At 42.3% G+C, this 24,156-nt stretch overlaps 1 pseudogene and 2 gene segments (V, D, J or C); 1 reads left to right on the top strand and 2 right to left on the bottom strand.

Annotated features, from left to right (window-relative positions):
• Positions 1-4,082: 4,082 nt before the first annotated feature.
• On the bottom strand, positions 4,083-4,615 carry LOC129514843 (immunoglobulin heavy variable 3-74-like). The segment is given in 2 exon segments: positions 4,083-4,435; positions 4,537-4,615. Coding segments are annotated over 2 exon segments (399 nt in total).
• A 3,952-nt stretch (positions 4,616-8,567) lies between these two features.
• Positions 8,568-11,113, top strand: LOC129514856 (immunoglobulin heavy variable 3-23-like; annotated as a pseudogene).
• A 229-nt stretch (positions 11,114-11,342) lies between these two features.
• LOC129514840 (immunoglobulin heavy variable 3-23-like) lies at positions 11,343-11,887 on the bottom strand (the record flags this gene model as incomplete). The annotated part of the segment is given in 2 exon segments: positions 11,343-11,689; positions 11,793-11,887. Coding segments are annotated over 2 exon segments (393 nt in total), but the record flags the coding sequence as incomplete, so codon positions are not given.
• Between the last annotated feature and the right edge of the window lie 12,269 nt (positions 11,888-24,156).

The following is a 24,156-nucleotide window of genomic DNA, read 5'->3' as shown; positions in this document are numbered from 1 at the left end:
TGCACTTCTGATCGCCTTCAGTATTTGGTTTCCTCAGACGATCTCCACAACCCTGCAGGATTAGCAGAAGGCTCCTGTTATATGTCCATTTGCAGGAGTTTCCATCACTGAATGGATCATGTGCATCAGGAAGACTTCCAGCAGTCCACACCCTCCACCTTGGAGCAACATCCACTGAACAGGGATAGAGAGTGCTGCTAATAATAGTACTGCCATTCGCATCGATTTTAACTCCTCTTATGTCCTGCATGAAGCTTCTGTGTCCCTGGAGACAAGAATGAGATCATGTGCATTGTCCTCCGGTGGCAACTGTCACTTCCTGCAAAATCATATAATGATTGTATCATATGCAATGGACTTTCTACATTAAAACAGTTCTTGAATTCATCATTGGAGCATTGGATCAGGGGAAAGAGGGATATAAGAGTATGATATTGTGAGATTAAAAAACAGAGTGCGAGTTAGGGCTTTAAGATATAATGCACAAGGTAGTTATCCCAAAATATTTGTTTATTTGTTTGTAAATTTAAAGGAGGAATTTGTTCTTTGCATTCAAATACCGGTGTTCCAAATATCCAAAGGTGGAATAAGACGGAGCCGGCTTACAGCCAAAGGCTAAAATGGTCTACCCTAAAAGGATTTAGGATTTAATTCATATCCAGTAAAAAAAGTTATCAGACAAGAAAAGGCTAAATAAAAATAATGGTATCTTAGAGAAGCTAAAAGTATGTTTCTTTTTACATTTTTTAATGAAAAGTATCTAAAGAGATGAGACGCTTTACAGATGAGTGGCATAAATGACCAATGATTATGGTAAAAGGCAATATAAAAGAACAAGGAATAATATATTGATGTATGCATGATATGTGCAGGGCTGTTGGAAAATTTCTACCATTTTTTCTTTTTTTAAATTCAGTTTGGCCACGTATAGTATAATCCCCTGTATTTGTCACATCACATGTGGTAACTGGGTGATGGGCATTAAGGAGGATATCTGATGTGGTAAGAACTGGGTGTTTGTACTACGTTGGCTAAATGAATTTACATATCACATCATCTATCAAACAAGAAAATATGGAGGATGTTGAAAAACACACATTTTGGGTCCCTTATAAAACTGAGTTCTGGGGCACCTGAGTGGCTCCATGTTTGAGTATCAGCCTTCAGCCTAGGTCAGGATTATGAAATCCTGGGAGTGAGTCCTACCTCAGGCTCCCCAGAGAAAGCCTGCTTCTCCCTCAGCCTGTGTCTCAGCCTCTCTCTGTGTCTCTCATGAATAAATAAATAAAATATTTAAAAAACAAAGCTGAATTCTGGGAGGAAACCATCACCCAAACTATAGAGAGGCACGTGCATCCACTGACAGACCTGTGCTCTACATGTTTTGCAGAGAAGCCTTGGATTTCCATAGAAATGAACATGTTTCCAGGTGAGATGACCATTGGATCCCTGGACTTATAAAGTATATTTCCTCCCCCAACCATAGAGAGCATCCTCCAACTCATTGAAAGCATGAATACAAGCATAGCCATGGAAGGCGAAGTCATCTCATTTATTTCTGTCTCAATGTCTGTGTTGGTCATCTCATGTTATTGTCTCCTACTCTTAGACTGAGCAACACACATGACCTTCTCTGGTTCTCATTCCAACAGATCAGAATGCTTTACACCAACATCGACTCTGTGGCTCTGGTATGTAGACGACAGATCATGTGTCTTGTCAATTCTGTTATCCTAGGATCTAATTATATATATTCTGTCCAGATGAGATTAGAGCTCATAATTAAGAAGACTTCTACTTTCTATGCATCCCTGTTGGTATTCGCCCACCTCCCTTTCCACTTCCCCTTGTTCATTTCCCAGAGTTAGGTGTCTCTCATGTTTTGTGAACCTCACTGATATTTCCCACTCATTTTCTCTCCTTTCCCCTTTATTCCTTTTCACTATTTTATATTGTTATACTTTTGTAATTTAGTCAATAAGTGGAGAGGTAGTGTATTGTGAGGATCATTATATTTACATTTATCATTTACCTCTTTTCAGGGAATAGAATATTAATCTGTTACATGTTCCTTAAAGAACTGCTGAGAATAGTGCCACCATCATGGACATGGAGGATGTAGTGGTGGTGATGCTCCCCACATGACTATTCACCTTTCCTATTTGGGCTGCAGAAAATCTTAAGAGCTCTAGAAATCTCCTATGGGTATTTCAGATTGATGGTCTTCAAAGTGTTGGGGAAAAGCCCTGCCAATCTCTGCTGATCATGGTTCATCTTTAGAGAAATAGCTGTAAGGCTCTTTCTGCATCTTAGAATCTACAGCTGGAAGCAGTGTCACTAGGTTAGCATGGAAACTGAGGTGTCCATCTTAAAGTGAGTGGTATTTGAGTGCCTACGCCCTAGATTGGGGCATGCACAGTGCCTCTCCATCACCAAATGGAAGGAGTGTTGGGTTCTGAAGCAATCCTGAGGACACAGCATGTCACATTAAAGACTTTTCAAATCCTCATGGACCCCAGTCCTGCTCCACTGCATTTTCTCACACACCTTGCACATATGAATTCAGGGAGAGAGTAAAAAATTATTTGAAAGGGGAAGCAAAAGTTTGAGCCTCGTCCACAGATGGTTCTGCAAATATTCAGGCCCCAATTAAGAGTGGAACTCAGCATATAAAATTGTTTCCACATCCCTGATGCAGCTGGCTTATTAGACGAGTTAAATTTCCTTCTGAAGACAGGAATAGATCAATAAGTAGGTAGCAACACCTTGTAAAGAGGAGACCAAGCAGAGATGAAGGCTTCAGGATGAAGCTGTTGGTCGCCCTGTCAGGTAATGAGCTATGACAAACTGAAGGGTTGCTGAAATAAGAGTATATGTAGTTGATAGAGGAAGAAGGAAGGTCAATTAACAATTTTTATTCTTGTTTGGTTACTAAAATGAAGATTGTAGCTGTCATACATATTCTCTCCTTGTATTATTTCAGGTATTCTTTGCTAACAAACACAAGGGAAGGAGGAGTTAAGATGTCAGACCTGTAGGGGTCCCTGGGCTTGTGTCATCCCTGAACACAGCTGGATATTTATCAAATAATTCTTAGCTAACAAGAAACCAATTGGAAGACTGAGAGAACAAAAAAATGCTAGTCTGCAAGTAGAAAATTGACACGTTTTGGAATGTAGGATGTGTGGAGTGTTGTGTTAGGGAGGAGACATAGCTGTGGGGCTGGGGCAGGGAAGGAAACTACTTCCTGAAGTTACCACAATTAGGATGAGCAGCAAAGAGAAAAACTGTTCAGATTTCATTTCATTCTATGAGTTTATCATGGAAATCCATCCACTTGAGGATATGCCTGGTTAAAGGTGTTCAGATTATAAAGCAGGCTGGAATCTAAAACAATGTTTTTAAAGATACAACTGGAATTGAACAAACATTGAAGACTCTAGAGAATCCCTTATTGCAGAGTAAAAGAAATAATCCCTCGTCAGCCCAAAATTAAAAATGCTATTACAGGAAAGCTGTCCCAAATGCAGGAAAATAGAGGATGAATGAAAGACTAGCATATTGGAGAAATAGAAGATAACATGGTGGAAAATAATGACAGAACAGTAGAGGGAAACAGAGTAAATGTCCGTAAGTGTAGAAATAGGGAACTCAGTGACTTACGAAACAATAACATTCCTATGATAGGAGGCCCAGAAAATGAAGAGCAAGAAATGTTGGCAGATTTATTTGATGAAATAATTACTGAAAATCTCCCTAATCAGGAAGGACAGAGACCTCAATCAACACCCTGGAAGCACAGATACTTTTCATATTTAGGGAGATAGTAAATAAGTGTAAGCAACTCTGTCTTCTGCACATACAAAGCAGCTGTTTTCCTAAAGAATCTACTTATATCAGAAACCAAATATTTAAGCACAAATTCCTGATCCGGAGACGCTCCCTGGGGGATGTTGCTCCTTAGAGAGGAAGCCCAGATTTTACAGGAAACCTGCCCCAAACCTCCATCTGCACCTGCTCCTGGGCCTTCAAGACAGAAGTAGTGAGGAGTGTGCACCCCCTGCTGGTCCCAATCACCTTCTTCAGGGAGGTTTGTGTCTGGGCTCACACTGAAGTCGCCTCACTGTGTCCCTCGCACAGTAATACACGGCCATGTCCTCCACTGTCAGGCTGTTCATCTGCAGATACAGCGTGTTCTTGGCGTTGTCTCTGGAGATGGTGAATCGGCCCTTCACAGCGTCTGGGTAGTACGTGCTACTTCCATCTTTGTTAATATATCCGACCCACTGATTGCCCTTCCCTGGTGCCTGGCGGACCCAAAACATGTAGTAACTACTAAAGGTGAATCCAGAGGCGACACAGGAGAGTCTCACGGACCCCCCAGGCTTCACCAGGTCTCCCCCAGACTCCACCAGCTCCACCTCACCCTGGACACCTGCAGACACAAGACATCCTGGTCAGGAAACTGTCCCACACCCTGTTTCTCTCACTCACCTCCACTCACAGACTCAAGGTCTCTTGTTCTCCATGAATTACCTTTTAAAATAGTGACAAGGTAAATCCACCTGAGCACAGACTCCATGGTGGGTTGTCTGTGTTCTGTCCTGATCCTTGAATGGGGTCACCCAGGGATCCTGGTGCTGGGGCTGCTCTCCCAGCTGCAGGGTCAGGACTGGGCTAGTTTAATCAGTGGAGGGAGGCTCCTTTGCATGTCCTTTGAATATATAATCAGCCCCAGACCTAGATTTGATTCCTTACATATTATTAACAAGGATTGCTTACATCTGTGGGACACTGTGTGTAATGTCTTGTGACATTATGAAATGTTCGAATCTATGAACCAAATTACGTTTGCATTTCTCTATGATTTTAAAAATCTCTCATCAATGCAGGTACTTTTAGAGTACAGTATTTTACCTCCTTCAGGATATTTAGTCCTACATATTTTATTCTTAACACTGGTGTCAGTGTAATAATGTTTTATTAATTACCTTTTAAATAATTTATTGTGAGGGATGCCTGGGTGGTTCAGCAGTTGAGTGAGGTCTGCCTTCTGCTCAGGGCGTGATCCTGGAGTCCTGATATCAAGTCCCACATTGGTCTCCCGGCATGGACCCAGTTTCTCTGTCTGCCTGTGTCTCTGTCTCTCTCTGTGTGTCTTTCATGAAAAAATAAAGAAAATGTTTAAAAATAAATGGATAATTTGTTGTTAATGAGTGTAAACCTATATTTATTTCATATGTTGATTTTGTATCCTATAGATTCCATGAAATTGTTCATTAATTCTAAGTGTTTGGTTTTGGAGCTTGTAGGGTTGACCCTGCAATAAATCATGTCATATGGATACAAATAATTTTTTCTATATTTATTGATTTAAATAACTTTTATTTTTTGTTTCCTTAATTTCCTGGATTGGATTTCCTGTCGGGCCAGTAATATTTTCTTTCTCTTCTTTCTGGTTATTTGTCTGGACTAATTACTCTTTAGACATATGACAGATCTAAGTGGAAATGCCTTTCATTTTGCATGTGCATGAACTCCTCATAATACAACATGCAGACAATGACCAAAGTGGGCAGTCCTTGTGCTTCTTACACAACAAGATGGGTTTGTGGAGATATAAGGCCAGCAATTGGGTTTGGGTCAGTGAATTAGTGAGGAACTGATAAGGGTTGTTTGCACAGCCTTTTGGATCCTACGTTTTCTTATTCTGGTGCTGAGGTTGGCTGTGCCCTAAGGGAATTTTCCCATAGGATATTTATTTCCTGCCATCAGGGGGACATAGAAGGCTTGGCCCATATGCCCACTGGATGTTTTCCAAGTGACTTTATTTCACAATAACCCAGGGGACCAGCTGACATATGGGGTGGCACAGTTTATTCTCCTTCATGATACTATTTTGAATACTCATGGTGGAAATGACCCCCTTGTGTGGATCCTGACTTGACAGAAAGGCTTCAGTTTTTCACTTTTGAATGCAGTGTTGGTTGTGGGTTTTTCATAAAATGCAACTAATTCGTGGAGGCGATCTCTTCTGCCTTGATTGTTAAGACGTTTTGAAGATAAAAGCATGTTAGACATTGTCAAGCAGTTATAGGCATTATAAGAAAGAATCATATACATCCAATCCTTCACTCATTTATGATCTGGGTGTGTTGAAGTGTCCTTGCATCCCAGGGATGATTTCCTCTAGGTCATCCTGTGCGATCTGTCCATGGGCTGTTGGATTCAGGATGTCAGGATTTTTGCATTTATGTGCATTTGAGACAATGTGCATGAGTCCCTTCCTATGGGGTCCTTGGTGTGGGTTCATTGTCAGAGTCATCCTGGCCTCCTTAAATCAATTTGGGCATGTTGCATTCTCATTATGTTTTGGAAGAGATTTAAAAGTTTTGGCCTTAATTCTTAAAATATTTGGTAAAATTCAAAGATAAAGCCATCCGATTTTGGTCTTTATTTTTGGTTTGTTTTTTAATTTTTCGTTGTCTTTCTTGAGGCAGAAATGTTTAGATAATGATTTCAGTCCTTGTATTTGTTCTGTTTTGTTCATTTTTTATTTCTTTATGGAATCGTTTTAGTGTATTGATAATACTAGTAATTTTTTAATAAATTATTTTTTATTGGTGTTCAATTTACCAACATACAGAACACCCAGTGTTCATCCCGTCAAGTGTCCCCCTCAGTGCCCGTCACCCATTCACCCCCACTCCCCACCCTCCTCCCCTTCCACCACCCCTAGTTCGTTTCCCAGAGTTAGGAGTCTTCCATGGTCTGTCTCCCTTTCTGATACTTCCCACACATTTCTTCTCCCTTCCCTTATATTCCCTTTCACTATTATTTATATTCCCCAAATGAATGAGAACATACACTGTTTGTCTTCTCCGATTGACTTATTTCACTCAGCATAATACCCACCAGTTCCATCCACGTTGAAGCAAATGGTGGGTATTTGTCGTTTCTAATGGCTGAGTAATATTCCATTGTATACATAAACCACATCTTCTTTATCCATCATCTTTCGATGGACACCCAGGCTCCTTCCACAGTTTGGCTATTGTGGACATGGCTGCTAGAAACATCGGGGTGCAGGTGTCCCGGCGTTTCATTGCATCTGTATCTTTGGGGTAAATCCCCAGCAGTGCAATTGCTGGGTTGTAGGGCAGGTCTATTTTTAACTCTTTGGGGAACCTCCACACAGTTTTCCAGAGTGGCTGCACCAGTTCACATTCCCACCAACAGTGCAAGAGGGTTCCCTTTTCTCTGCATCCTCTCCAACATTTGTGGTTTCCTGCCTTGTTAATGTTCCCCATTCTCACTGGTGTGAGGTGGGATCTCATTGTGGTTTTCATTTGTATTTCCCTGATGGCAGGTGATGCAGAGCATTCTCTCATGTGCATGTTGGCCATGTCTATGTCTTCCTCGGTGAGATTTCTGTTCATGTCTTTTGCCCATTTCATGATTGGATTGTTTGTTTCTTTGGTGTTGAGTTTAATAAGTTCTTTATAGATCTTGGAAACTAGCCCTTTATCTGATATGTCATTTGCAAATATCTTCTCCCATTCTGTAGGTTGTCTTTGAGTTTTGTTGACTGTATCCTCTGCTGTGCACCTGTATACAATGGAATATTCCTCAGCCCATAGAAATGGCAAATACCCACCATTTGCTTCGACATGGATGGAACTGGACAGTATTATGCTGCCTGAAATAAGTCAATCAGAAAAAGACAAACATTATATAGTCTCACTCATTTTGGAAATATAAATAATAGTGAAAGGGAATAGCGGGGATGGGAGAAGAAATGGGTAGGAAATATCAGAAAAGGAGACAGAACATGGAAGACTTCTAACTCTGGGAAACAAACTAGGGATCTTGGAAGGGGAGGATGGAGGCGGGTGGGGTGAATGGGTGACGGGAGCATGATGTCCTTCCACCGGTAAATGACAAAAAAATTCAAGTGTCCACAGTAACAACTAATTATATATATTTTAAAGATTTTATTTAATTACTTATGAGACACACAGACAGAGAGAGTCAGAGACACAGGCAGAGAGAGAAGAAGGTTTCATGCTGGGAGCCGATGTGGGACTGGATCTCTGGACTCCAGAATTACTACCAGAGCAGAAGGCAGAGCCCCCAGGCATCTATAACAATAGAGAATTTAAGAGGCAATTAACAAAATCTTATTACATTGACACCGGTTTTAAAAATATACTATGTAGGATTACATATTCTGAAGGAGGCAAAATACAATCCACTAAAAGGACCTACATTGATGAAAGATTTTTAAAAACTCATAAGGAAATGAAAAGGTAATTTTTTCATAGATTTGAACACTTCATAATGTCACAAGACATTAGTGGCCTAGAGATGTAAAGCAATCCTTGTTAATAACTTGTAAAGAACCAAATGTAGGGCTGGAGCTGATGATATATCCAAGGACATGCAAATAGGGCCCTTCCTCCACTGATTAAACCAGCCCAGCCCTGACCCTGCAACTGGGAGAGGAGCCACAGCCCCAGGATCTCCAGGTGACCCCATTCAGTGCTCACGACACAACACAAACGCCTATGGAGTCTGTGCTCAGCTGAATTTTCCTTGTCACTATTCTAAAAGGTCATGGAGAAAAAGAGACCTTGAGTCTAAGTGGAGGTGAGTGAAACAGGGGATGGGGGACAGTTTCCTGACCAGGATGTCTTGTGTCTGCAGGTGTCCAGGGTGAGGTGCAGCTGGTGGAGTCTGGGGGAGACCTGGTGAAGCCTGGGGGGTCCCTGAGACTCTCCTTTGTGGCCTTGGGATTCACCATCAGTAGCTTTGCCATGAGCTGGGTCCGCCAGGCTCCAGGGAAGGGGCTGCAGTGGGTCGCATACATTAGCAGTAGTGGAAGTAGCACATACTACACAGACGCTGTGAAGGGCCGATTCACCATCTCCAGAGACAACGCCAAGAACACGCTGTATCTGCAGATGAACAGCCTGAGAGCCGAGGACACGGCCGTGTATTACTGTGCGAGGGACACAGTGAGGCGACCTCAGTGTGAGCCCAGACACAAACCACCCTGTGGAAGGGGATGGAGACCACTGGGGGGTGCACACTCCTCACCACTTCTGTCTTGAAGGCCCAGGAGCAGGTGCAGATGGAGGTTCTGGGCAGGTTTCCTGCCGGGGTCTGGGCTTCCTCTCCATGGAGCAGTTTCCCCTGGGAGCCTCTCTGGGCACAGGATTCTGTTCTTACTATTCAGTCTGTGATTTAGAAACACTTCTTTTGGGGGGATGGGCAAGATGGCAGAAGAATAGGGTCCCCAATTCACCTGTCCCCACCAAATTACCTAGATAACCTTCAAATCATCCTGGGAATCTACGAATTCGGCCTGAGATGTAAAGAGAGACCAGCTGGAACACTACAGTGAGATGAGTTCGCGCTTCTATCAGGTAGGAAGACGGGGAAAAAGAAATAAAGGAACAAAAGGCCTCCGAGGGGGAGGGGCCCCGCGAGGAGCCAGGCTGAGGCCGGGGCGAGTGTCCCCAGGACAGGAGAGCCCCGTCCCGGAGAAGCAGGAGCTGCACCAACCTTCCCGGGCGGAAAGGGGCTCGCAGGGAGGTGGAGCAGGACCCAGGAGGGCGGGGATGCCCTCGGGCTCCCGGGGACACTAACAGACACCTGTGCCCTGGGGAGAGTGCTCCAAACCCCATGGCCGAGCTCCCTAAAGGGCTGCAAGGTGCCCACGGCTGGACCCAGGAGCAGCTGGGAGGGGCTCGGTAGGAGGCTCTGTACGGAGGGGGCTGTGTGATCCCGGGAGCAGTTCGGACGGGCTTGGGAGGCAGCTCTGCAGAGAGGGGGCTGCCTGGCAGGGAGCGAGAATCCAACAGCACAGGCTGGGAGCAGAGGGCACTGGGGACACAGGGCAGGATCCGGCCTCCCCCCAGGACAGGCAGAGGCCAGTAGGCCCTGGACAACAAGGATGCTCCTGCCCCAAGCTGAGCAGATCAGCGGCCCCGCCCCTGCAGCATCCAGGTCCATGCAGACTGAGAGCTGAGGTATTTACTGCGGGAGCAGAATGAGGGCTCCAGAGCTGGTGGACGCCACTCTGGTTGTTCCTCCTGGGGCCTCACAGGGTAAACAACCCCCACTGAGCCCCACAGTGGCCTCACTAGATAAACAGGATAAACATCAGTCACAGAGCCCTACAGCAGGCAGGAGGCAGAGCAGCTTCCCCAAGTGCTAACACCTGAATATCAGCACAGCAGGACCCTCCCCCAGAAGACCAGCAAGAGTGACTTGGCAGGAGAATTAACAAGGCAAGGGAAGGAGGGGAGGGGCAAGACAGCGGAAGAGCAGGGTCCCCAAATCACCTGTCCCCACCAAATTACCTAGATAACCTTCAAATCATCCTGAAAATCTACGAATTCGGCCTGAGGTTTAAAGAAAGACCAGCTGTAATGCTACAGTGAGAAGATTCGCGCTTCTACCAAGGTAGGAAGACGGGGAAAAAGAAATAAAGACACAAAAGGCCTCCGAGGGGGAGGGGCCCCGCGAGGAGCCCAGTGTCCCCAGGACAGGAGAGCCCCGTCCCGGAGAAGCAGGAGCTGCACCAACCTTCCCGGGCGGAAAGGGGCCCGCAGGGAGTTAGAGTAGGACCCAGGAGGGCGGGGAAGGTGAAGGTGATGAATGGTTATACCCTTGTGATTCTGTTCGTGTGTGTGTGTCCTTCCCTGGTACCATCCAGGCATTTATGACGTGATGAGAGGCCTGCCTGGCTCCCAACGGACATGAAGTGAAGATGATAAAAGCTTATACTCTCATGATTGTGTGTGTGTGTGTGTGTGTGTGTGTGTGTGTGTGTGTGTGTAAGTGAACTCTGAGTCCACCTCCCTCCCATGTCATTCTGGGAATCTCTCTCACTCCCCAGACATTTTAACATTTTTGTAGAACATCTCTTTTCTATTCTGTTGATTAGAGATTCCTCTATGCCGTGATGGGGGAAGACAGCATGTTAGCGTGGGGTCCTGTGATCCTCAGTGAGTGTCATTAGGACTCATGCAAATGTTCAGATGATGTGATGGAGTAATTTGTAATTGATTAATATTTCTGGTCAGGAAAAGTGAAGTACAAGTAAGTGCAAGTGCCATAGTTGAATTCCAAGTCTCCAAGAGAGAGGCTGAATAGGTAAACACACAATCAAGTGTTCAGAGAGACTCCCTGGGGGAAACTGCTCCATGGAGAGGAAGCTCTGACCCCAACAGGAAACCTGCCCACAACCTCCCTCTGCACCTGCTCCTGGGCCTTCAGGACAGAAGTGGTGAGGAGTGCGCACCCCCTGGTGGTCCCGATCCCCTTCCACAGGGAGGTTTGTGTCTGGGCTCACACTGAGGTCCCCTCACTGTGTCCTTCGCACAGTAATACACGGCCGTGTCCTCGGCTCTCAGGCTGTTCATCTGCAGATACAGCGTGTTCTTGGCGTTGTCTCTGGAGATGGTGAATCGGCCCTTCACAGCGTCTGCGTAGTATGTGCTACTTCCACTATTGCTAATACTGGAGATCCACTGCAGCCCCTTCCCTGGAGCCTGACGGACCCAGTACATCCAGTAGCTACTGAAGGTGAATCCCGAGGCCACACAGGAGAGTCTCAGGGACCCCCCAGGCTTCACCAGGTCTCCCCCAGACTCCACCAGCTGCACCTCACCCTGGACACCTGCAGACACAAGACATCCTGGTCAGGAAACGGTCCCACATCCCCTCTTTCACTCACTCACCTCCACTCACAGACTCAAGGTCTCTTGTTCTCCATGAATTACCTTTTAAAATAGTGACAAGGAAAACCCAGCCGAGCACAGACTCCATGGTGAGTTGTCTGTGTTGTGCCCTGAGCACTGAATGGTGTCACCTGGAGCTCCTCTCCACGTTTATGGTCGGGACTCAGCTGGTTTAATCAGTGTAGGGAGCACCCGATTTGCATGTCCCCTGACTATATAGTCAGCTCCAGTCTTAGATTCAATTCTTTACAAGTTATATACAAGCATTACTTCACAACGGTAGATCACTTTCTTTTGGTGGCACAGTGGATTTATGATGTTCTAAACCATCAACGTATTTATCTTCACATTTCTGTGCCTTTTTGAAAGTCTCTCATTAATATAGTTCATTTTTAAAGAGCATTTTCTCTCCTTAAAGAAGTGTAGTTTTAAATATTTATTTTTGATTCCAGTGTAAAGGGGACAGTTTTGTTTATTTTATACAGAAAATTGGTTGTTAGTGCGTAGAAATTAACTTTATGGTCTATTTTGATTTGATATCCTGAATTTTCCCTGAGTTCATTACATACTTTGAAGTGGTTTTTTTTTTTTTTTTTGGAATGATTTTCCTCGTTGATTATGTTTATGTAAAGAAATTATTTTATTTCTGTTGAATGATTTTAAAATCTCTTATTTTATTATTGCCTAATTTCTACAGTAATCTTCGACTTAGGGGCATTGATGTTTTCTTTCTTTTCTGTCAGACACTCTCTTCTAATATTTTGTTTGATATATGGCAAATCTACGAGAGCGAATGAATTTCTTTTTACATGAGGATGAGCTCCCTAATATATGGTGTGATGTGGGATCTCAGGACAGGACAGGAAGTCTGTTCGCAAATTCTGCCCAATTCTCATTGGAGATACTGGTGGCTGTTGAGCTTGATACGTTCATTTTGCATATGAATTCGAGCCTTTAATCTGGTGACATTACCAAATATCTTCTCCCATTCTGTAGGTCGCCTTTTAATTACACTGAGTGATGCCTTTGTTGTGAAAATGCTCTTTCCTTGATGAAGTCCCCATACTTCATTTTCCTTTTCTTTCCCTTGCCTTTGGAGACACGTCTAGAAGTGGTTATAGCTGAGGTAGAAAAGGAGCTGCCTGTGTTTATCTGAGGATTCTGATGGTTTCCCGACTCATTTAGATCCTTCATCAACTTTGAGTCCATTGTTGTGATGATGTAAGAAAAGTGTCCCCTTTCATACTTCTGCATGTGGGTCTCCAATATTCCCAACGCCATTTGTTGAAGAGACTTTCCTTTTTTCCATTGGATATGCTTTCCTGCTTTGTCAGGATTTATGACCACAGACTTCAGGTTCCATTTCTGGGATCTCAGACTTTTCTATTTATCTATACGTCTGTATTTGTGCCAGTGCCATAGGGTCCTGATTATCACAACGTTGTAATTTACCTCAACAACCGGAATCAGGATGTCTACAGCCTTGCTTTAATTTTTCAGTGTTGCTTTGGCTATTTGAGCTCTTTGTGGTTCCCTAAAAATTTTCTGATTGTTTTCTCTAGCTCTTTGAAAAATTCTGGTGATATTTTAATATGGATGTTTTGAATGTGTTACTTGCTCTTGGTAGCATAGATATTTTATCAATATTCATTCTTCTAATCTATGAGAATAAATATGTTCTATCTACTTGTATATTCCTTACTGTAGTTCATAAGTTTTCTGGAATGTTTAGACCATACATCCATCGCTCTTGGTTAGGATTTTTCCTCATTACCTGATGATTTCTGGTGCAATTATAAATTGCATCCAGCCCTTGATTTTCTTTTTTCTGCAGAGCAGATTACTTTTATAGAAATCATAGGTTTCTTATTTTTTTCTATAGTCTGACTGACCCTTCTGGGAGCCTACTCAGATTCTTTTGTTTTTGCTGTTGAGTTTAATAAGTTCTTTATAGATCTTGGATACTACCCCTTAATCTGTTAGATCATTGCCAAATATCTGATCCCATTCTGTAGGTTGTCTTTTCATTTTGCTGACTGTTTCTTTTGATGTGAAGAAGCATTTTATCTTGATGGAGTCCCAATAATTCAATTTTGCTTTTGTTTCTCTTGCCTTCATAGATGAATATTGCAAGAAGTTGCTGTAGCCAAGTTAGGAAAGGGTGTGAAAAATAAAAATATATACTATTTTTTAATTTTTTTTAATTTACTTATGATAGTCACAGAGAGAGAGAGAGAGAGAGAGAGAGAGAGAGAGGCAGAGACACAGGCAGAGGGAGAAGCAGGCTCCACGCACCGGGAGCCCGATGTGGGATTCGATCCCGGGTCTCCAGGATCGCGCCCTGGGCCAAAGGCAGGCGCCAAACCGCTGCGCCACCCAGGGATCCCTATACTATTTTTTAATTCATAATATAATTTTAATTAATTGATTGATTAATGTATATTTTTTATTGGAGTTCGATTTGCCATCAAGCTTCATCAATATCCTGCCTCATGTGATAGGACGTAGGATCCAGCAGCATGGGGATTGAATCTGTGTAGGAGGAACAGTGAGCCTTTTTGTGGGACCTCATGTCCATGGTCTAGAGATATGTGCACGATGTTTACATCCTGTTAACAATTGTCCATGGATATTTTGATGTGCATGGTCAGATTTGAGACACAGGTGTCCACATGTCTACCCATCCATCTTCACCAGCCCATGACTGAGGACGGGGCCTGTGCAGGTGGAGTGGGGGGAAACATGGGGAGAAGCAGCCTGGCAATATGTTTTACCCTCGTCTTCACTCTGCTAATGCACTGGATATGCTCCCACTTCAATCAGGTCCTGGAGAAGACCTGTATTGCTCCGTCGTTCCCTTTGTGGATGGCTTTTGATGTGTCCCAAAGCTTTACAAGGAAACAAGGGGTTTGAGAGACATACTGGATTGTATGATTGTGATTTAATGTTCATTGATTGAAATCTTGCTTAAATTCTTTAATTTCTTCATTGACTCATTCCTTCTTCAATAAGATGTCCTTTTATGTGCATTTATTTAATTGTTATATATTTTTTATTGAAGGTTGATTTCCAACATATAGCATAGAACCCCAGGCTCATCTGCTCAAGTGTTCCCCTCAGTGCCCGTCACCCAGTCACCCCATGCCCCCATCCACTTCTCCTCCCACTACCTCTTGTTCATTTCCCAGATTTAGAAGTCTCTCATGTTTTGTCACCCTCTCTAATTTTTTCCACTTATTTTCCCTCATTTCCTCTATAATTCTTTACGCCATTTTTTTATATTACCTGAATGAATGAAACCATATAATGTTTGTCCTCCAATTGACCTACTTCACTCAGCATAATACCCTCCAGTTCCACTCATGTTGAAGCAATTGGTGGGTATTCTTCCGCTCTGGTGACTGAGGAATATTCCATTGTAAATATAGAATACATGTTCGTTATCCATTCATCTTTCGATGGACACCAGGGCTCCTTCCACAGTTTGGCAATTGTGAACATTGCTGCTATAAACAAGGGGGCACAGGTGTCCCGGCATTTCACTGCATCTGTATCTTTGAGGTAAATCCCCAGCAATGCAATTGCTGGGTCAAAGGACAGTTCTACTTTTAACTCTTTGAGGAACCTCCACACAGTTTTGCAAAGTGACTGTACCAAGTCACATTCCCACCAACAATGCAAAGGGTTCCCTTTCTCCACATCCACTTCAACATTTGTTGTTTCATGTCTTCTTAATTTTCCCCATTCTCACTGCTGTGAGATGGCATCACATTGTCATTTAGGGGCCTTCCATGTTTTTATTGGGTTTGACTTCTTGTTTCATAGCATATTGGTCTGAAATATGAATGGAGTGAATTCAACCATTCTGTACCACTTGACACATGACTTGTGACAATGTCTATGATCAATTCTGGAGTGTTTTCCACGTGCAATAAAGAAGAACATGTATTCTGCTTTGGGAAAAATGCTCTGATATATTTGTGAAGTGTGTCTGATCCAGGATGTCTCTCAAACCCCTTGTTTCTTGCAGAGCTTCTGCTTAGATGATTCTCACTGATGTCAGGGGACATTGAATTCCTCGCTATAAAGGTAATAGTAGCCAGGAGTGTCATTAAATTTAGGGTTAATTGGTTTGTGCACTTGTCTTCTCCGAAGTTAGCGGTGTGAATATTTTGAAAATGTAGATATTCTGTTGCATAAACAATTTTTATGATATAGTATCCTTCTTGAACCTTTATAATATACTTTGTTTTAATTTCTAGATCAGCTCCTATAAGTATTGCTCCTCTTCCTTCCTCTTGACGTACATTGACATGATTAGTGGGAATTTACGCCCTCACTTTCAATCTGGATGTGTCTTTTTATTGAAAAAGAGAGTCTGCTGCAACTCCTGGGTGACTCAGCTGTTCAGCACATGCCTTTGACCCAGGGAATGATCATGGAAACACAGGATCAAGTCCCACATTGGGCTACCTGCATGGAGCCTGCTTCTCTCTCTGCCTAATCTTTGCCTCTCTCTCTCTCTATGTCTCTCATGAATACATAAATCTTTCAAAAAAAAAAGAAAGAAAAGGAGTCTTTGCTATGATTTTCTCAAATATCTGTTCTGTCCGTCTCTCTCTTCCTTCCCTTCATGAACCCCAAATATTTTAATTTAGTTTGAACTTATGGCACTAGTGATTTTTCAAGCCTTTCATGGTCCGTTACTTGTGTTTCTCTACTTTCCTCACCTTCTTTTTTTCTGTCATCTTGTCTTTTAGGTCACCTATGCTCCCTTCGACCTCATTTACCATGGCTGTTAGAGCATCTAGTTTAGATTGTATCTCAAATTGATCATTTTTAATTTACAACTGAATTGGTTCATTTCTACACTATGTTATAATGTAGTGTGTTTTAGCTTTCCTGAAATGCAACTAGTAACTTTAAAATCAATATCTTGTATTTGAGCTCTGATTTTTTACTTTATCCCTCTCAATTAGATCTATGGCAGAGAATATTAACTCTGGTTCTTTCCTTTGTTGTGTGTTCCCTATGCCCCAGGAATTGTATTACTGAGTATTTACCCCAAGCATGCAGATGCAGTGATGCAAAGGGCACCTGAACCCCGGTATTCATAGCAGCAAAGTACACAATAGCCAAACTGTGGAGGGAGGCATGATATCCACAACAGAAGAAAGGATAAATAGTATGTGGAAATTATACAATGGGAGACTACTCTGCCATCAGAAATATCAAAAAACTACCATTTACAGTGACATTGATGGAACTGGAGGGTATTTGCTTGAGTAAAATAGGTCAATCAGAAGACAATTATCATGTCATTTCTTTTTTTCAATTTTATTTATCTATTCATAGACACACTGAGAGAGAGAGGGAGAGGCAGAGACACAGGCAGAGGGAGAAGCAGGCTCCATGCAGGGAGCCTGATGTGGGACTCGATCCTGGGTCTCCAAGATCACACCCCAGGCTGCAGACGGCGCCAAACAGCTGTGCCACCGGGGCTGCCCTATCATGTCATTTCTGTCTAATGTTGAATATATGTAACACTTCAAAGTAACATAGGCTAAAGTTGGGAACACTAGGAATCATTAGAGAGAGAGACAAAACACGAGATACCATTGACTATAGGAAACAGAATGAGGTATAATGCTGGGGAGGTTAGTGGGTGTATTGGGTCATTGTGTGATGCGCATTAAAGAGGGTAAATGATGTCATCAATACTGAGTGTTATAAGCACCTGATGGATTATTGAACATTAGAAAAGAAGTATGTAGCATAAGCTGGCTAATTCAATGTAACAAAAACAAAACTATTTTATTTAAAAATAGCATTGAATCAAAGAAGATGTGGTATATCAGGACAATGGAATATTACTCAGCCATTAGAAACGACAAACACCCACCTTTTGCTTCGACGTGGATGGACATGGAGGGCATTATGCTGAGTGAAGTAAGTCAATTGGAAAAGGACAAACATTATATGGTCTCATTCATTTGGGGAATATAAAAATTAGTGAAGGGGAATAAAGGGAAAGGAGAGAAGATGAGTGAAAATATCAGTGAGGGGGACACAACATGAGAGACACCTACCTCTGGGAAATGAACAAGGGGTAGTGGAAGAGGAGGTGGGTGGGGTGGGAGTCACTGGGTGACTGGCACTGAGGGGAACTCTTGGCGGGATGAACACTGGGTGTTATGCTATATGTTGGGAAATGGAACTCAAATTTAAAAAATACAAAAAATGTGTGTTTTTTTAAATAATAAATTTATTTTTATTGGTGTTCAATTTGCCAACATACAGAATAACACCCAGTGCTCATCCCATCAAGTGCTCCCCTCAGTGCCTGCCACCAAGTCACCCCCACCCCCTGTCCTCCTACAGTTCCAACACCCCTAGTTCATTTTGAGAGTTAGGAGACTTCCATGTTCTGTCTCCCTTTCTGATATTTCCTACCCATTTCTTCTCCCTTCTCCTCTATTCCCTTTCAATATTATTTATATTCTCCAAATGAATGAGACCATATAATGTTTGTCCTTCTCCGATTGATTTATTTCACTCAGCATAATACCCTCCAGTTCAATTAATGGCGAAGCAAATGGTGGGTATTTGTCATTTCTAATGGCTGAGGAATATTCCATTGTATACATAGACCACATCTTCTTTATCCATCATCTTTCGATGGTCACCGAGGCTCCTTCCACAGTTTGGCTAATGTGGACATTGCAGCTAGAAACATCAGGGTGCAGGTATGCCGGCGTTTCATACCCCAGCATCTGTATATTTGGGGTAAATCCACAGCAGTGCAATTGCTGTGTCATAGGGCAGATCTATTTTTTTATAAATTTATTTTTTATTGGTGTTCAATTTGCCAACATATAGCATAACACCCAGTGCTCATCCCATCAAGTGCCCACCTCAATGCCCATCACCCAGTCACCCCTACCCCCGGCCCACCTCCTCTTCCACCACCCCTAGTTCTTTTCCCAGAGTTAGGAGTCTTTCTTGTTCTGTTCTCCCTTTCTGATATTTCCCACTCATTTTTCTCCTTTCGCCTGAATTCCCTTTCACTATTTTTTATATTCCCCAAATGAATGAGACCATAAAATATTTGTCCATCTCCAATTTTCCTCATAGAAGTACCTTGCAAGAAGTTGCTGTGCTCAGGTCCCAAAGAGTGTTGCCTGTGTTCTCCTCTAGGATTTTGATAGAGTTTGTCTCACATTTAGATCTCTCACCTAGTTTGAGTTTATCTTTCTGTGTGTTGTAATAGAATGTTCTAGTTTCATTCTTCTGCTCATGGCTGTCCAATTTCCAAAGCAGCAACTATTGAAGAGACTGTCCTTTTTCAAGTGGATGGTCTTTCCTGCTTTGTCAAATATTAGTTGGCCATGGAGTTGAGCTCCCATTTCTGAGTCGTCTGTTCTGTTCCATTGATCTATGTCTCTGTTTTTGTGCCAGTACCGCACTGTCTTGATGTTCACAGTTTTGTAGTACAACTTGAAATTGGTGTTGTGATGCCACTGGCGCTGGTTATCATTTTCAAAATTCCTCTGGCTATTAAAGGTCTTTTCTTTTTTTTTAATTTTTTTTATTTTTATTTATTTATGATAGTCACACAGAGAGAGAGAGAGAGTCAGAGACACAGGCAGAGGGAGAAGCAGGCTCCATGCACCGGAAGCCTGACGTGGGATTAGATCCCGGGTCTCCAGGATCGCGCCCTGGGCCAAAGGCAGGCGCCAAACCGCCGCGCCACCCAGGGATCCCTTAAAGGTCTTTTCTGATTCCACACAAATCTTAATATAATTTTGCCCACCGTCTGAAGAGAGTCCATGGTATTGTGATAGGGATTGCATTAAATGTGTAAATTGCCCTGGGTAGCATTGACATTTTCACACTATTAATTCTTCCAACCCATAAGCAGGGAATATTTTTCCATCTCTTTGTGTCTTCCTCAATTTCTTTCAGAAGTGTTCTGTAGTTTTTAGGGTATAGATACTTTACAACCTTGGTTAGGTTTATTCCTAAGTATCTTATAGTTTTGGGTGCAATTGCAAATGGGATTGACTCCTTAATTTCTCTTTTTTCAGTCATGTTGTTAGTGTTTAGAAATGCCAATAATTTCTGGGCATTGATTTTGTATCCTGCCACATTGGTGAATTGCTGTATGATTTCTACCAATCTTGGGGTGGAGTCTCTTGGGTTTTCTACGTACATTATCATGTCATCTGCAAAGAGGAAGAGTTTGACTTTTTCTTTCCCAATTTGGGAGCCCTTTATTCTTTTTTTTTTTCTTTTTTTGGTCATCTGATTTCTGAGTCCAGGACTTCTACTACTATGTTGAATAACAATCTTGAAAATTGACACCACTCTCTTTTTTATCTAAGGAGAGAGGCTCTCAGTTTCTCCCCATTGGTATACTATTTGCTGTGGGCTTTTCATAGATGGCTTTTAGGATCCTGAGGAATGCTCACTCTAATCCTACACAGAAGACTTTCGATCACAAATCGATGCTGTACTTTCTCAACTCCTTTCTCTGCATCTATTGAGAAGGTCGTGTTTCTTGTTTTTTTCTTTTGTTGATATGATCTATCACATTGATTGTTTCATGAATGTTGAAACATCCTTGCACACGAGGATATTCCCACTTTGTCCTGGTGAATAATGGATGTACTGTTAGATTCCATTTGCTAAAATTTTGGGGAGAATTTTTGCATCCATGTTCATCAGGCATATCGGTCTATATATCTCCTTTTTGGGGGGTGGACTTTGTTTCATTTGGGGACACTGATAATGCTGGTCTCATAGAGTTTGGAAGTACTCACTCCCTTGCCATCCTTTCAATCAGATTTATTAGAAGAGGAAATGTGTTTTCTTTAAAAGTTTGGTAGAATTCACCATCTGGCCTTCCAATTTCTTTGGAATTTTTGTTAACTGTTTCAGTCTCCTAACTGGTTATTGGTTTGTTCAGGTATTCTATTTTTTTCCTCTTTCAGATTTGGGAATTCGTCTCAGAGAACCCCCCCCCCAGGCTTCATCAGGTCTCCCCCAGACTCCACCAGCTGCACCTCACCCTGGACACCTGGAGACACTAAACTTCCTGGTCAGGAAACTGTCCCATCCTGCTTTTCTCACTCACCCCCATGCATATTCTCCATGTCTACTCTACATGAATTTCATTTTAAGATAGCAACAAGGAAAACCCAGCTGAGCACAGACTCCGGTGAATTGTCTGTGTTCTGTTCTGATCCATGAATGGGGTCACCTGGGCATCCTGGGGCTGTGGCTTCTCTCCCAGCTGCAGGTTTGGGCTGGGCTGTCTTAATCATTTGATGTAGGGCCCTATTTGTATGTCCTCTGAGTTTTTAGTTTAAGCCTTAGGTTATGATCTTTACAGGTTATAAACTAGGATTGAATATCCTTTGCACACAGCTTGTGTAGATGACATTGTGACAACAAGAAGTGTTCTAACTTCTGAACAAAATTACCATTAAATTTTCTGTGGCTTTTTGTAATTCTTTCATCAATATACTGGAGTTTGATATACCTATTTTATTTCCTTGGGAAGTTTATTTTAAAGATTCTTTAAAAGATTTTATTTCATTTTTTCATGACAGACACACACAGAGAGAGAGAGAGAGAGAGAGAGAGGCAGAGACACAGGCAGAGGGAGAATCAGGCTCCACGCAGGGAGCCTGACATGGGATTCGATCCTGTGTCTCCAGGATCATACCCGAGGCCGAAGGCGGTGACAAACCGCTGGGCCATCAGGGCTGCCCATGTCCTTGAGAAGTTTAATCCTAAATATTTTATTTCTGCCCCAGTGGAAATGTAGTAATTTTTGTTAATTCCTTTTTACATCTGTTGCTATTTTGTTATATTTGAAATAGAGCTTTATTTCATCTGTTGATTTTCGTACTATAGTTTCTCTGAAATCATAGATTAGTTCTGTGACTATGCTGTGGAGATTGTAGTGTTTACTACATATGAGATCATGTCATATGGAAAAAAGAAGCTTTCTTCCTCTATGCTGAACTAAATAACTTTTGTTTCATTGTCGCAATTTCTAGATAAGTCTTCCAGTTATCAGGGCAGGAAGATTTACCTTCTATTTTTCTCAGGTATTTGGTCTAATAACTTCCTAGACATAAGGTAGATCTAAGGTAAATATATTTCATGTTGTATGTTGATGAGCTACCTAGAATACAACACCCAGACAATGACCAAATTAGACAGCCCTTGTGTGTCTCAGACCACAAAATATTGAGATTGTGGATATTAAGGCCAGGATTTGGTTTTGGGTCAGTGAATTACTGAGGAACTGACAAGGGTAGTTTGCACAGCCGTTTGGCCCCTACGTTCTCTATTCTGGTCCTGAAGATGGTTCCCTCCTCCTGGTCCAGGGAAGGGAACGTTCCCAAGGGAGACTTATTTCCTGCCAACAGGGGAACATAGATGGCTCAGCATATCTGTCTTCTGGCTGTTTCTCATGTAGCTTTAGTCTGTAATAACCCAGGTGACCCGCTGACATATTTGGGGTGTCACAGTTCATTCTCCTTCATGATACCACGTTGTATACTCATGGTGGGAATGAGCATCCTTGTGTGGCTCCAGACTTGACAGTAAGGCTTCAAATTTTCACTGCTGAATATGGGTTTGTGTGTGGACTTTGAATAAATTGCCATGATTACTTGGAGGTAATTTCTTTAAGTTCCTTGATTAATAAGAGTTTTGATAAAAACCATGTGTTGCATTTTCATTTTTAAAGATTTTATTTATTTATTTATTTATTTATTTATTTATTTATTTATTTATTCATGAGAAACAGATAGAGAGAGAGAGAGAGGTAGAGACTCAGGCAGAGGGAGAGGCAGGCCTCCAGAAAGGACCCGGATACCAGACTCAATCCAGGATCCTGGGATCGCTCCCTGAGCTGTAGGCAGATGCTCAACCACTGAGACACCCAGGCATCCCTGTGTCTAAATTTCTTAAATGATCTTAGGTATCAAAGGGAGGATCATATGGATCATTCCTACACTTTGTTAATACAGTGGGTGCCTTTTATGATCTGGGTATATTGAAGAATCCCTGCACCCCAGGACTGACTTCCTCTACATCATTCTGTGTGATCCTTTCCATGTGCCGTTGGATTCAGGATGCCAGGAGTTTTACATGTATGTGCATCTCAGAAATTGTCCTTGAGTCCCTTCTTGTGAGCTCCTTGCTGTGGGTTTGTTGTCAGAGTCATCCTGGCCTCCTTAAATGAATTTTGGCATATCCTATTCTCATTAGATTTTGGAAGAGACTGAGATGTTTGGGCCCCAATTCTTTTTAAAATATTTGATAAAATTCATAAATAAAGCCATCTGATCTTGGACACCTTTTTGCTTTGTTCTTTTTAAATTTTTCTTTGTGTTTTTAGATAATGGATTCAGCCTTTGTATTAGTTCTGTTTTCTTCATTTTTAATTTCTTTATGAGAACTGTTTTAGTGTATGGATTATTTTAGTAATTCTCTAATTTGCCTTGGTTATCAAATTTTTGCTCAACCATATATTGAGGAGATAGTATCCAAAATACAGAAGGGACACTTACTCCATAATGGAACATTTGATAAACACATAATATTTGTAAACAAATCCTCTGATTAAAAATTGGTGCAAGGGAACTCCGGGGTGGTATAGCAGTTTAGTGTCTGCCTTCAGCTCAGACCGGGATCATAGTCCAGGGATAGACTCCCCTAATGGGGTCCCAGTGAGGAGGCTGCTTTTCCCTCTGTTTATGTCTCTGTCTCTCTCTGTTTGTCTCTCATGGAGGAAAAAAATCTTTGTTTAAAAAATTGGGGCGGTACACCTGGGTACCTCAGTTGTTGAGTGTCTGCCTTTGGCTCAGGGCATGATATCTGAGTACTGGGGACAAGTCCAGAATCAGGCACACTCATGGAGTCTGCTTCTCCTCCCTCTGCCTATGTCTCTGTCTCTGTGTGTCGCTCAGGTATAAATAGATGCGTTCCTTAAAAAATTGGCCTAAGGATGATGCCCATGGGGAAACATCCAGTTAAACATTGATTCTTCATTTCTGCTGCGATGATGATGCAAGTTCCTGGGATCAAGCCCCTGGTCAGCTTTGTGCTCTTTAAAATATCTTCTTTGAATCCCTGGGCCCTGCCTTTGGCCCAGGGCGGGATCCTGGAGACCTGGGATCGAATCCCACGTCGGGCTCCCAGTGCATGGAGCCTGCTTCTCCCTCTGTCTATGTCTCTGCCTCTCTCTCTCTCTCTCTCTCTCTGTGACTATCATAAATAAAAGAAAATTTTTAAAAAAGAAGAATCTTCTTGAGATTTTGTATCTGTTACCCTCAAACTCTTTTGCACTTTGTCTGAAAATAAATAAATATAAATAATAAATAAA

Source organism: Nyctereutes procyonoides, unplaced genomic scaffold (genome assembly GCF_905146905.1).
Source record: "Nyctereutes procyonoides isolate TBG_1078 unplaced genomic scaffold, NYPRO_anot_genome, whole genome shotgun sequence".
NCBI classification, from domain to species: domain Eukaryota; kingdom Metazoa; phylum Chordata; class Mammalia; order Carnivora; family Canidae; genus Nyctereutes; species Nyctereutes procyonoides.
The sequence above is the reverse complement of the archived record's forward strand: the minus strand, read 5'-3'. Positions and strand labels throughout refer to the sequence as shown.